This window comes from Squalius cephalus (assembly GCF_949319135.1).
Source record: "Squalius cephalus genome assembly, chromosome: 17".
Lineage (NCBI taxonomy): Eukaryota > Metazoa > Chordata > Actinopteri > Cypriniformes > Leuciscidae > Squalius > Squalius cephalus.
In genome coordinates this window covers 1959846-1975541 of record NC_137138.1, presented here as the reverse complement: position 1 = coordinate 1975541, position 15696 = coordinate 1959846, and the positions used below count along the sequence as shown (strand labels likewise).

The 15696-nt window shown below is 37.5% G+C and overlaps 2 protein-coding genes across 2 annotated transcripts in view; both read left to right on the top strand.

Annotated features, from left to right (window-relative positions):
- The window catches only part of LOC307144486 (uncharacterized protein), a 79904-nt gene that overhangs the window by 26981 nt on the left and 37227 nt on the right, over window positions 1-15696 (top strand). The gene's annotated exons all lie outside the window — the stretch shown is intronic.
- On the top strand, window positions 4440-11220 carry LOC307144734 (carboxypeptidase inhibitor SmCI-like; the record flags this gene model as incomplete). The annotated part of the gene is made up of 6 exons (XM_079847297.1): window positions 4440-4597; window positions 8168-8344; window positions 9064-9240; window positions 9567-9734; window positions 10085-10253; window positions 11214-11220. Exons 1-6 carry the CDS (start codon window positions 4516-4518, stop codon window positions 11218-11220), a joined length of 780 nt encoding a protein of 259 aa, XP_079703423.1. The 5' UTR covers window positions 4440-4515.

Below are 15696 nucleotides of genomic sequence, written 5' to 3'. Positions count from 1 at the left end.
TTGAGATAGCCATGTTAACCCTTACGAAAATTAACTATGGTTTAACCACAAAGAAACAAAAAAACAAACAAACATGGTAGGCCTATTTGTAGTATAACTGTGGTTATTAAAAATAGTAATAAAAATCCGCCAAAAACGTGGTTACTATAATTTTACTATAATTAAAACCAAGGATATTTTTTAAGAGAAGAGTTTTCAGCTTCCAGGCAGTGTTTCAAAATGTCCCGCCATTTAAGAGATTGATTTACTGACAGATAGTATCGCGTATTAACGAAGATTTTATATACAATTAAACGGACTTTGATATGTATAACAAGTCTACGAAAGCTCGTTTTAGGTCTTTTGAGGTGTGGTTCAACAGATCTTTCTTAAAACAGATGGAAAATGTAAAGACGCATGATGCTACATTTTTAGTGTTTTGCCCTCCAGCTCTCGCCAGTTATGACAGAACATCATTTAAGTATGCTAACGTTAGCTTGAAAACTGTAAACTTAACACAAATGTAATATAAAATATCGTTCACATGTAACTTAGTATAATGAGACTCTTACCTCAGCCGGTGATCGGTTGGCATGATGTCCGCTCGCCTCGCTGTGACGAACAAGGCTCACTGAAAAGGGCGTTTATTTCCGAAGAATCCAAACGGACTGACTAAAAACAGAGCTCCTGCTCACGGCTGCTCTTGACAAATATACGATTGCTTTGAACCCCTGTTGATCTCACAATCCACTTCACGAAAGTAGACTGAATTCAAATCTCCCGCTTGTAGTGATGGGTCGTTCGCGAATGAGCCGGATCTAAGAGCCGGCTCTTGTAGGTGAACGACGGGAGCCGGCTCGCATATCTGAAGAGCCGACTCTATTTTTAAAAATATAGCCTATAGAAATTAAATCATTATGTAGGCTAATAATGAAATAATGAATGATTTTAATTTTATTTAAAATTATTGACTAATTCAAAAACCAACAAAAACATAATTATATAGGCCTAAAGGCGCACACACATTTGTTTCGACTGTCTGACCAGCCTCACATTCTGTTCCTGTCAATCATACACTGCATGAGGGAGGGCCGAGCTAACTCATACACACACACACTAGAGATGCGGATAAACCGCGGATCGGGCGGATGACGTAACGAAAAATAATAGTTTAATTAAATTCGGGCGGGTGGCGGTTGAACCAATCAAATGAAAAAAGTTTGCCACTAAGCAAACCTGCAAGCTATGAGCCCATGCTGTCAGTACTATTGGAGGAGGCCTAAACGTCTCTTAGATGAGACTACCTGGGTTATTTTGTTATTTTGTTTCGATATTAGTTATATTTTAAAACAGCCAGTCGTAGCCTACCACTCATGGAATAGGCATTTAAAAGAGAGACAGATTATGGTCTGATGTGACTCAGAAATGACATCGGCCAATGGCAGCGCAAGATGTTCAGAAGAACGCAAGAGCTAAACTAAACTACTACAAGCTCAATAACATCCATAAAAAAAAAAAAAAAAAAAGAAGGTAAGAAAAATAGTCAGTCATAACTTTGCCCATTAATTAGATGTGCAAGGCAAGCAGACAAGTTTTTGGGTTGTTATGGACAGTTAAAAATATTAATATTAACGTTGCACAGTTGTGCGGTGGACTTTCAGCGAGTTAAAACATATATTTTTTAAAGAGCCGTTTGTGAGTCAAAAAGAGCCGGCTCTTTTCAGTGAGCTGAGTCAAACGAGCCGGCTCACGAAAAAGAGCCGGAATGCCCATCACTACCCGCTTGCCCAAACTCGACTGATCAGCTAACGTTAACCGTTGTGGGCGGGAGTAAACAGCGGATATGAATTTGAATCTGCGTCATCGCGCGCGCGCACTCAAACACACACTCACACACACACACACACACACAAACACACAAAGCCCTTAATGTGAAGCAACGGAGATTTGGAAAAATATTCATAAAATATACATGAAATTATGGGAGAATAAGACAATGAAATAATGATCAAAATGAGTATAAAATAAAATGTGAAATAAAAAATAATTCAGGCCTACTGTAGTCTATGTAGGGTACAGTACAAATCACAGTCTATGGTACAAATACTTTTATTTAACCTTAAAAAAACTCACTTTAGCCCCCACATGCTTAATAATCTGTAAGGAAAACATATTGAATAGATGCTGATTTCCGCAGTTATACCTTCTTTTCTTTGTTTTCTAATTTCACAGAAAAAAACTGTAAAATATTACTTAATAATTTCTGTAAAATTACACATAACTCTGTAAAAATACAGACAAGTTCCTTTTAAAAAACGTAAAATTGCAAAAATACGCAAAATACAAGCAATTACCTGTAAATTTAACAATGGACCTTTAAATTACAGCAAATGCCTTTTATTTTACAGATATTTGCTGTATAATGACAAAAAAAAAATTCTGTCTTTTTCTCTACTTTCTGTAAAAAAATACAGACAATTACCTGTAAAATTACACTTTTTTTTTACAGTGTGGGGTCAGTAAGAATTTTTATTTTATTTTTGGGGGAAAGAAATCAAATAAATCAATACTTTTATTCATCAAGGATGAGTTAAACTGATCAAAAGTTACAGTAAAGACATTTATAATGTTAGAAAATATTCTAAAATGTTCTTTTGAACTTTCTACTCATCAAATAATTGTGAAAAAAAAAAAGTACACAACTGTTTTCAACATTGAAAATAATTTTTTGAGCATAAAATCAGCATATTAGAATGATTTGTGAAGGATCATGTGACACTGAAGACTGGAGTAATGATGCATTTCTTTTAAAAACATAAAAAATCTTACCGATCTAAAACCTTTGACCAATAGTTATATATATATACCGTACAGGCCAAAAGTCTGGACACATTACTATTTTTAATGTTTTTGAAAGAAGTTTCTTCTGCTCATCAAGCCTGCATTTATTTGATCAAAAATACAGAAAAAAAATGTAATATTGTGATATATTATTACAATTTAAAATAATTGGTTTTCAATTTATTATTCTTTAAATTATCATTTATTTCGGTGATGCAAAGCTGAATTTTCAGGATCATTACTCCAGTCTATCACATGATCCTTCAGAAATCATTCTAATATGATGATTCATTATCAAAGTTGGAAACAGTTCTGCTGCTTAATATCTTTTCATAAGCTGTGATACTTTTTTAGGATACTTTGATGAACAAAAAAAAAAAAGAAAAAGAAAAAAGAAAAGAAAAAAAAGAAGCAAATGTTTATTATTTATTTAAATTTGATTAATCAATAAATAAAATAAATAAATCATTAAATAAATCAATAATTGTATTCAGCAAGGATGTGTTAAATTGATAAAAAGTGATAATAAAGAAGATTTATATAAAAAAAATGTTTTTTTTTATTTTGAATAAATGCAATTCTTTTTAACCTTTTATTCATCAAATATATTAGGCAGCAGAACTATTTCCAACACTCATAATAAATCAGAACATTAGAGTGATTTCTAAAGGATCATGTGATAGACTGGATGTCACATGTCACACTGAAGACTGGAGTAATGATCCTGAAAATTCAGCTTTGCATCACCAAAATAAATGATAATTTAAAGTATAATAAATTGAAAACCAATTATTTTAAATTGTAATAATATATCACAATATTACATTTTTTTCTGTATTTTTGATCAAATAAATGCAGGCTTGATGAGCAGAAGAAACTTCTTTCAAAAACATTAAAAATAGTAATGTGTCCAAACTTTTGGCCTGTATTTTAAGGGTTAAATTCAACAAATAAGGAATAGTCGAAAAACTTTCTTTCTTTCTTTCAAAATTCCTTTGGGGGAAAACTGCCCTCTAAAACTCCATGCACAAATGAGGGGTTTCCATTTAGTTTACTTTAGGGAAAATAATCATTTCGCAAGAGATTAGTTTCAGATTTGGGATTGAATTTAGTGCCCAAACTGGCCAACCCACACACTGTCATAAAAGACTGTCTGGTGGGATTGTATTGGATATAATCTAAATCAAACTATTGTGTATAGCAGGGGTGGGGAACGTTGATCATGAGGACCGCTGTCCGCAGAGTTTAGCTCCAACCCTGAAAAAAAACATTCAGCTGCCTGCAACTTTAGTAATCCTGAAGACATTGATTAACTTCAGGTGTGTCTGATTAGGGTTGGAGCTAAACTCTGCAGGACAGTGGCCCTCCAGAATCAACGTTCGTGTATAGGAAAAGTATTATACTTCTTTGAGACCATTGAAAACTAGTTTGTGTATTCTGGAAGAAAAAAAAATTGCCATCACATTCATAGCCTAGAGCTCTCCCGATTGGCATCATAGCCTGGAGCTGGTCTTGCATCATAACTCTCAGACCTCATTGGAACTTTTTAAAACATGCGGAGTGTTCTATTGTTCTCCAAATCAGATCATCCCGCCCCAAACTCACGCCATTGGTTGAGCGCTAACTTAAATATTCTCTCGTCCTGAGACAAGTAGGATTTTCCAGCAGTTCATTGTATAACCGTAATTGGAGAGGATGACAGCTCGAGTGTACTGCGCTGTGTTATTGTGTCTGTCTGGATGCTTGAGCACAACAGAAGCTGCTCTAGGAACCACAGGTGAGATATCCATGTTCTTTAACTTCATTACGAAGCCTGAAGAAATGCATGAACAATAGAACAGGTGACCAGTGAAAGATGAACTTTGTAAATGAATAAATTGTAATATTATCTGAGTCAGTCAATAGAGTTGCCAACTGCCATTAAAACCTGAAAGATGTTATATTGAAAGGGTTGACGCCTGTTTCACACTGCAGTGGGTATGCGGTGCCCAGAGCCGTTAAATATGAGAGTTGCGACAGTTTACACCTGGCCACTTCATGCGTTTTCTCAGATCCGATCGGATAGCTATCTGTTTTTTCAAAACGATTCCATTTACACCTGGTCACATAAATGTGTTTTTGCGAAACGGATTTAAATCCGATCTTCAGTTCCCGCGCTATATGCAGATTTAATGGAGGGCATCACCGAAAGCAACAGATATGAGCTGGATTATATTGATCATCAGCTAATTTCAAAATCAAAGACCGCAATAATAGAGAGCGGCAACAGCACTGGCAAGATCATTTCGTTTCTCTACTTTTAATGATGTGGATTGTGTGTAACAGTTAAGCGTTTTACTTTCACTTTGATTTGCGATAGGTTGCACGTTGGCTTGATTGAGTAACTCATAGCTCAGCTTCTTATCTGTGATGCGCGTTCCAGTAGCGTCGTCATATCTGGATATAACATTACATATAGCCCATAAAACGCTCTCACATGCACGTTTATTTTTTTAGCATTTTTGGGAGGAGTAAAATTTACATATGGTTTCAACAACCAGATGCACACTTAATCCAGTTTCGTCTGAAATGAGTCTCAGATCTCCTCCTGAAGTGGTTTGAGCGATCGGATTCAAATCCGTCTCAAATGCGTTTCGGAGGGCATTTACCCCTGGTCTCTTCACGATCGGATAGCTATCCCATCTGAGAAAACGCATGAAGTGGACAGGTGTAAACAGCCCTGTGATCTCGCCTTAAATCACTGGTTCTCAATTCCAGTCCTCGTGACCCACTGCTCTGCACATTTTGTATGTCTCTCTTATCTGACACACTCAGTTCAGTTCATGGAGTCTCTCCTAATGAGCTGATGATCTGGTTCAGGTGTGTTAAATAAGGGAGACATACAAAATGAGCAGAGCAGTGGGTCCCGAGCAGTGTTGGGCAAGTTACTTTAAAAATGTAATTACAGTTACTAGTTACTTCTCACAAAACGTAACTGAGTTACATCATTACAAAAGTAACTAATTACCAGGGAAAGTAACTATTGCGTTACTTAAAAAAAAAAAAAAGTTAAATGAAAAATGGACACTAAATAGAATAATTTATTATTATAAAATATTGTACACTAATTCACACTATTTTAATGTTAATTTGGTGTGGGACATTGTGAGAGACACCTATTACCTTAAATATTAAAATGTTATCTTTACTATAGAGGAACAACAAAACAATAGAAGGTTTAGAACTTTAATATTTATTGCACAGTCAACAACTGGCCAAGAAATAAGTCTAAAAATAAATGATGCTTCAAATGTACCAAAAATAAATAAACAGTAATAAAAAATATATATACACATACTCTTTGTAGTGCAAATTAAAATGATAAAACTCACACACCTTTACAACTGGTAGACATACTGTATAGCCTATTGAAATATTTTTTTTCCTCACGAAAGTAAGCAGTTTAACAAAATGTGCTCAATATAATACTGAACAATGTACCAAAATAAACAATAATAATAATAATAATAATTATATATATATATATATAATTTTTTTATTTTTTTTTTTTGGGGGGGGGGGGGGGGGGGGGGGTATATTTCTATAACCTACAGAGAACGTCACCATCAGAGGTTATTTAAGCCAAATTCTAGTCGTGTTTGCCGCACGTGTCGTGTTCACAACCGGTCAGATGTGTTCTGGGAACGTTCTTTGCAGGTTATTTTGGAGTTTTGTTTCATATGTAAACTAATTAAAACGTTGCAGATGATACCAATATGCTACAGATATTCAAATGCTGAAGTGTGTAATTTCTTTATAAACAAACTGTATTATGCTCGGAACACATTCGGTCTCTCTCGCGCACTTTCGAGCTCGCTCTCGGACACATCGGTCTCTCTCGCGCACTTCCGAGCGCGCTCTCCAACGGTCTCTCTCGCGCACTTTCAAGGGCGCTCGCGACGTTTGACTCGCTTTTGTTCGCCTCGCTTTTGTTCGCCTTGCTCTCGCCTTGACTGCCGCACATAATTAATTTTAAAAAGTAACGGACAACGCACCATATGGTAACGGTAACGGAGTTAATTTATTTAAAAAGTAATGCGTTACAGTATTAGTTACTGTCAAAAGTAACTGAGTTACTGCCCAACACTGGTCCCGAGGACTGGAATTGAGAACCACTGCCTTAAATATTGACGCCTAATGTACATTATGTTGACACTTAAATGACTTGCATTTGATAGAATTTTTTTTTCTGGGGAGTAGCAGAAACACAACATTAATACAGTTTTAAATTTGGAGGGAAATGGGGTGCTTCCATAATGTAGAATACAGTTACATGCAATGACCATTTGCAGCAAATTTCTGTAAATAAATGAAGGAGAGACTGCATTAGGCTGAAACTTGAGATATGGTTACTGAGTGGAATAACTATGTTCATAACATTAACGTTACTGTTAACGGGATTCATTTCAGTACATTTACATGTAACGTTACACATATTGTACACAGTACATCTATGCATGTATTTGTGTGTGTTCTGGTGAATGGTTTGAAAGGATGTAGAGGTAGATATGGGGCGCCGTTTGTAAAGCGGCTCACGCTGAAAATAACAGCAACATTTTGTCACATTTAGCTTCAAATAATGTTTAAATAACTGACAGTCACTTTTTAGCACATTTACAACAATATGTCAACAATATTTTAAATAGTTAACTTAAATCTAAAAATTAAATGTTACACCTAAATGCTAAATCTAAATGTTAAATCTAAATCGAAATGTTTCGGGTTAAACTAAATATTTACCTAATATGCAAATTCACAATTCCGGTAACCGGAAGTGGCAAAATAAAAGCTCGAGGAGGTCAGTGTGTGTTTATAGCATGGTTTATAGTGTCAAATACTGAATAAAAACCATCTCATCCAAGGAAATGGACTCTTGGACATGGATTATTGTGATAATAACTACCTAAAATAATAAACGCGTTTGGAGAAACCGTATTTAAAAAGTAGGCTACTTCAATGAAAAGTGCGGGACTTATGACGTGTAGCCATAATAGCCAGCCACGAAGGGGCTCACTGTGACTAAATGTCTATGCTATAAACCATGCTATAAACACACACTGACCTCCTCGAGCTGTTATTTTGGCACTTCCGGTTACTGGCATTTTGATTTAGCATATTAGTTAAATATTTAGTTTCACCCGAAACATTTAGATTCAACATTTAGATTTAGATGTAACATTTATATTTACATATGTGAGCGTGTGTGACACAAAGATGGATTACGGCCCAGCTAAGTGGCGCATACACACACCCAGCACACACTTCATCTTGGTGTGGTCCTAATATATAGTGTATTTTGTCCATCTAGCTGCCTGTAGACTGCCTATAGTGCCTGGTCCTTGTAAATTATACACGCCCAGGTGGGCCTTCGATTCTTCTGCGGGAAAGTGTGTGTCCTTCATATATGGAGGCTGCAAGGGCAATGACAACCAGTTCTACAGCCAGAAGAAGTGTGAGGAGTTTTGCGGAGTCATGATGAGAAGAGGTAGGACACACACATTACACTGGGGGAAAACAACAACACATTTTCTTTAATATCGTTTATCTTATTATCAAAACTGTGACGAGAAGCTCATATTGTGATACTTGTGTAATTTTTTTGTTTATGTTTTTGAAATGTTAATGTATCATCATGACATGGCCTGTCAGGAAAACAAGACCCAAAAGCTGTGAATTTGTAGCAAATCAAACTTTATTTTTATGGGGTGGCCTGTCAGAGTGTGTGACTCGTGGCCTAATGGTGTCCCTGACTGGCATTAGCCTAAATAAGTTGTAACATTAAGCATTTAAGTTGACTGAAATAAAGCTGAAATTAGGCTAAATAAAATGGGCCTATAATATTCGTTGAAATTTATGAAAATTAGAAATGTTGTCTTGCAATAAACTGCAATAAGTTTAAGTTGAAGCTCTAAAATTATGAACTGGAAAGAAATAAAAACTTAAACTAAATTTAAATAGCCTATAGCTAATGTAACCCTGAACATGTCAGAGTAAGGCTGCACCGACTGTATATTTCTCCCAATATACATGTTTAATGCCTAACCCTGATGTTCAGACTTCACCTATGGAAAGTTCTCATAATGGTGTGTGTTAGAGTGTGTGTGACTCAAAGATGGATTACGGCCCAGCTGAGTGGCCCATAGTGACCCAGCACACACTTCATCTTGGTGTGGTCCTAATATATAGTGTATTTTGTCCATCTAGCTGCCTGTAGACTGCCTATAGTGCCTGGTCCTTGTGAAGCAATGATGCCCAGGTGGGCCTTCAATTCTTCTGTGGGAAAGTGTGTGTTCTTCGTATATGGAGGCTGCAAGGGCAATGACAACCAGTTCAACAGCCGGAAGGAGTGTGAGGGGTTTTGTGGAGTCATGATGAGAAGAGGTAGGACACACACATTACACTGGGGGGAAAACAACACCGCATTATTTTCTTTAATATCGTTTATCTTATTATCAAAACTGTGAAGAGAAGCTCATATTGTGATACTTGTGTAATTTTTTGTTTATGTTTTTGAAATATTAATGTATCATGACATGGCCTGTCAGGAAAAGAAGACCTGAAAGCTGTGAATTTGTAGCAAATCAAAAAGGAGTGTCTGCAGAGCTGTCGCACTAAGTGTGTGTGTGCGTCTGTGTGTCTCTGTGTGTGTGTCTGTGTGTGTGTGTCTCTGTCTGTGTGTGTGTGTGTTTCTCTCTGTGTGTGTGTAGAAGCATGTAAGTCCGAGCCAGATTCCGGTCCGTGCTTCGGGATGATGGAGCGTTTCCATTACAACTCGTCCATCATGACCTGTCAGACGTTCACCTATGGAGGCTGTAAGGGGAACCAGAACAACTTTGTGACAGAAAAGGAGTGTCTGGAGAGCTGTCGCACTGAAGGTTGGTGTGTGTGTGTGCTTTATATGATTGAGGACACAAATTTGCATAATGACATGGGTATTACAGCATAAATATGGTAAAGAGGACATTTCCTGAGTCCTTATTATTAAAATAGCTTAAACATACTAAACAATGTTTTATCAATTTAAAAATGCAGAAAGTTTTCTGAGATGGGTAGGGTGAGGTTTCATTTCACCTATGGAAAGTCCTCACAATGATGTGAGTGTGTGAGTCCGTTGTTTTTGTGTGTGTGACTCAAAGATGTATTACGGCCCAGCTGAGTGGCCCATAGGGACCCAGCACACTTCATCTTGGTGTGGTCCTAATATATAGTGTATTTGTCCATCTAGCTGCCTGTAGACTGCCTATAGTGCCTGGTCCTTGTGAAGCAAGCATTCCCAGGTGGGCCTTCGATTCTTCTGCAGGAAAGTGTGTGTCCTTCACATATGGAGGCTGCGGGGGCAATGGCAACAACTTCTACAGCCAGAAGGAGTGTGAGGAGAATTGCGAAGAGTCATGGTGAGAAGAGGTAGGACGCACACATTACACTGGGGGAAAACAACACTTTGTTTTCTTTAAAGGGGGGGTGAAATGCTATTTCATGCATACTGAGATTTTTACACTGTTAAAGAGTTGGATTCCCATGCTAAACATGGACAAAGTTTCAAAAATTAAATTTGTACGTTTGGAGTATTTCTGTGCCAAAAATTGTCCTTTCGGTTTGTCACAAGTTTCGGAAAGTTTTTAGAGTATGGGCATGTGTGACGTCAGCTGGGGCGGAATTTCCTTATACGGGTCCTAAGGGCATTTCTCCCGGAAGAGCGCGGGCGTGCGCGCATCTGTAGACCAGAGAGAGAGAAGAGAGCGAAAGCAGTACCTCATCAAAGCGCTGTGCTCGGCTTTAGGGAAGTCAGTGTCACCAAAGAAGTGTGTTTTTGGTTGCCAGGGCAAGACAAACCTGCACAGATTCCCAAAGAACCCGGCGTTAAGGGACCAGTGGATGGAGTTTGTTTTTCCAGAGCATCAACGGAGGTTGTGCAAGACTGTTGTTCTCTGCATTTCGACGATGATTGTTTTATAAACAAAGCCCAGATCGGATTTGCAGATCGTCGAATGCTTAAGGATCGAGCAGTCACAATGATAAAGGTTCGCGGCCGTGCGTTGGAACCGGGCAGTGAGTAAAACTGCTTCAAATGTCTCTGTGTGGTGTTAGCTCGGCGCGTTAGCACAGCTTTAGCTCCGCCCACACGGCCCGCCTCCAGCCGCTCGTTTTTTTTTCGGAAAGACTCGGCACAGCCTATCTTTCTTTTATAAATATAATAAAACTAAAGACTTTTTGGAGATATGAAGGATGCAATACTACTCTATAGGTACACCCCCCCCCCCCCCTTTAATATCGTTTATCTTATCAAAACTGTAAAGAGAAGCTCATATTGTGATACTTGTGTAATTTTTGTTTTTTTGTTTTTGGCTTTGCAGGAGATGACTAGTTTCTCACGGTGAACTGAGAATGCTGTGAATAAGAAAGGCGCATTTCTTTGTTTTAAAACAGAAAAGTGCAACATGGATCTGTTTCCACAAGGCATTTACTTCAACATTAACACAATAAATAGAAACCTGTTAAATTGTCTGGTTGTGCAGTTTATTTTTATACATTTTAAGATGCTGTGTTTCTGTTGTTGTTGGGTGTTTTTATTTTTATTTTATTAAATAAAATGTATCTAATTTTAATTTTAATTAAATTTTAAAAAAATAGTTTAAAATTGTATTTTAACTTTAGGGATCTGCTCTATTTTCCTCTCACTGAATATTTTCCCTGGATTTATTTATTTTTTATTTTATTTATTAACTGTTTTATTTTATTTTTCATAAAAGAAGTAGAAGATACCAGATCAAGTTACTCACTGGTTACTGTAAGGGTTTGATTTATTATAATTTATATTTTTTTTTATAATATAAATTTTATAATTTATGATTATATAATTTACATTTATAATTTATTGCATATAATAAAACCATGCTGCTAAACCACAACAACGTTAATTTGTCTAATTTAGACGCGTAAATGATTCAGCTGTTTATTATAATCAGACAAATTCAGGTATTTGAGCCTTGAAAAAGGGACTTTGTTTGAGCTCTTTATTAGAGTATATTTTCCTATAGCAAAAGTTAATTTATTTTAAGCAAATGATTATGAAGGACAGGCAGGTAAAATGCATGCAAGACTTGTGTATACTATAGGGTGCCATGTTGATGACTGGTGGATAAAGGAACAATGGGGTGTGTACCTCCCCGTCTCTCTCTTGAAACCAACACGGAAGTGAGTTAAACTGCAATTCGTTGACTGGCCGCTTGAGGCTGTTGTCAAAAGTGAGTCAAATCTGTATCTCCCCCATGTTAAAATGACCAACTTTACAGCAGAAAAAAACATGTTTACAGCCTGGTGTCTGTATGTGGCTTTGGTCTATACAGCTAATTTTGCCCTTCATGACAACTGTGAGGGGGGTGTTTTTTTTTTTTTTTTTTTTTTTAACTCATCCGTTTAGTTGATTAATATTTAAAGTTCTGCATAATTAAGGGTGTGTCCATTTTTGAGTGACAGGTGGATTCCCGCTGATGTCAATGCTAGCCGTTTGTCTGCTGTTAGCCGCGTCACTTCACCTAAGCAAATTTTAGCTGCTGAACTTGCCATCTCTGCAGTGTTTGTGCTTTTTTTCAGGATTATTTCATACAATTTAATAAACCCATTACTTCGCCCACGGCTTAGGATTCCCTCGTTGTCGTCGAGTATCGTTCGAGAGAACAACCAGCGCTGTATTTCAGTTGTTTTCCTCTGTGAACATGCACTAATGGATGTCTGACAATTTCGTTGCTTTTTGGAGTTTTCAGATTTAAAAAAGGTCTATAGATATAAAGGCTTGTTCGTTCTGCTCTCCCGGAACAGATAGATTATAATATGCAAATGTACCGTCAGATGAAATCCTGCAGGTGTCGGTGCTTTCTCCGTCCATGCTATAAATGCACATCCTTGAATGAGCGTGGATTTCTATCGCATTTACTTGAACTTCATAGGTAATATATCTATCTAACCCATTTGAGAGGCGGCCAAAATCAGAATTTAAAATGGACTGAATAAGCTCTATGAACTTGACGAGCGATGCCGCGCTGACGGACCATAGACTATAAAAAAGAGTGACTGACATGTAACTGTTATGCTGATGCACATAAATCACCGTCACACACACTCTCTCAGAATAGTTACTGCATAATACATTTTCAACTAGCAGAATAGTACAGTCTCACTTGTAGCCATGTCTTTTAACTATTATAATATTTCGAAGGGCAAAAACAGGAACTTTTAATTGGCTTTTCATCATCAACAGTCACTTTAGCGCGAGGCCCTGTGCAGTCGCAGACTTGGTACTTTCCATAGGGTACTTTCAGTAGCATATAGCATTACCTCCCCAGCCTGAGCTAACTCGATCACGTCGAGCGGCTCCTCCAGCTCCACACGCCCCGCCTCTTTGCCAATTTTCTGTTACCCGGGAGTGACGCAAGGTGACGCGAGGCCAAGATGGCGACGGCCGACTCCGCCCACTTTAGGCTTCAAAAATGCTCTTCAGAAACCTACGGGTGATTTCACGGACACTACGTCCATATTTTTTTACAGTCTATGGTTGCAGCAGCAATGTTCATATGGCGTTCCAATAGGAACGCCGCGTCTCTTCCGCGGATCATTGTGCTTTTAATAGCTGTTTTTACAAACACGTCCCGCAATTTAGAAACTGTAGCCTATATAAGATGTATATTTCATGGGCAGACTCTCTCGAAGCACTCGGCAGATATCATGAACATCGTCAGATAGCTTTGTGAAATACTCAACTCAACAGTCCATTGGATGGGCATCAAACTAACATATTCCAACATATTTCGAAATTGTAACATGCTTATTTGCGAAAATATACTTATAATTCATCTCCCACTTCGTTTTAAGTCTGCATCGCACCTCACTATGTTTTGAGGGTTGATTTGAAGGACAGAATAGCACTCCCCCTTGCTCCCTAAAGTTTTGGGACACCCTACACAAGAATGCGCAAAAATCTAGGGGAAGGGGAGGTATTGGGGCAGGCCCATAATATCCTATATGGTCCATATAGGATATATAAATAACAGACGCAGACGTCATGTTAATTGAGACGAGTGCATGTTGCAAAGTCATATTAAAGAACCGATCGCAACCGCTGGCACACTGCACTGAGCCGTGTTGAGTAGAGTGTTAAATATGTGTTAGAGAAAAATAACAATAACTTCACTGCTACACGTGAATGACGTGACATCTACGCCTCGTCTGCGCCTTAAATTTAATGGAATAAATAGCAAAAATAAATAAGACGTTGAGTGAGACATTGAGTGCGACGTTCATTGAGACGAGTGTGTGCTGCAAAGTTACGTTAAAGAGCCTATCGGAACGCCATATGTTCATGTGTTGGTCAGCCTGGGACTCCTCACACTTGGCAAATGTCTAGAACAGTGTGACATTTATCTTCACAGAAGACATAGAAAGGTTATGATGTTAACAGGAGAGATGAAACAGTAGTAGTGTCCCAGCATTTGTCAGCAAATTTTGGGCACTTGTAGAGGCTGAGTCAATGAACAAATTGATCAGCTGGAGCCAAGTGAGTGTTTTTTGCAGAATACAGATGATTTAATTTAAATAGATGATTTAATTTAACTTCTGTTTATATTAGATAATTGTTATATAGTGGTTCTTTATTTACAGTATTACATGTCTTGTATATATCATAATACATATATATCATAATTTTTCTAAAAAAAAAAAATTCCAAATGTGTTTAAACTTTATTTATAGGCTATACCAATACATAATTAAAATGTAAGTACTCTGAAAAAGAGAGTATAAAAATCGAGTGTCTGTAGTCCTTCTCAGAGCACAATAAACACAGCTACTTATTTCCATTCACTCCACCCCCTCCCTTCTGGTCTCCTTCCAAAGCCACGCCCCCAAAACACATGAACGCGCGACGCCGACCGCTCAGCGTTTGCCAGCGCCGAGCGGAGAGGAGAAGTTCATGTAGTGATATCATGTCAGAATCACATGTAATAAAATATCTAACTTTATCATTATGAATATAAACAATTAACATGGCTGTTAGTACTCACTATCAAGCTAGCATATAGATACTGGTAAAGTTTAAAATATATTGAGTTTGATTCGGTAACGAACTAGTAGCATAAGGCAAAGCTAAAAACAGGTTGCATTGATACACGTTTCCCCATTACCATCAGTTACACTGTGATGAAGGTGAATTTCGTGTAAGATTCATAACATATACGGTGTTTTGCATGTAAGAGCTTCCACGATGAAAGCACTGTTGGCTCTAACGAGGACGCCGATATTGACTCTCGTCTGACTTCTTGCTTTATCCAAAGAATTTTTGGTCATAGCCTTTTCGAATACTGTCTTTCTTTTTTGGCCTTGTTTGCCTTTGCTGACTGTATATGCAGGTACTCGGAATTTTGACTGCTCTTTCTCTGCCATAATTGTGATTGTTCCTAGCTTCCATGCCTCTCCTCGAGTCAAACGGGTGCGCGCATGTGGGCAGCTCCTGTAGCAGCGGGGGTGGTAGCCATGGTAGCGAGGGAGAGTGACAGTCACCCAGCCAATCATTTCATTCGTTCCGAATGGAAATAAGTAGCTGTGTTTATTGCAGACCTGAGAGGACTACAGACACTCGATTTTTATACTCTTTTTCAGAGTACTTACATTTTAAATATGTATTAGTATATAAAGAAAGTTTAAAAAAAATTGGATTTTTTTTTTTTTTACTGCCGACCCTGCCTTTAACACTCCTGAATATAAATTTCACAATAATAATAAACTCTTCAGAATTTCTTGTTATTCATTTAACATTGCCCAGTAGACGTTTATTCTGATGTAATC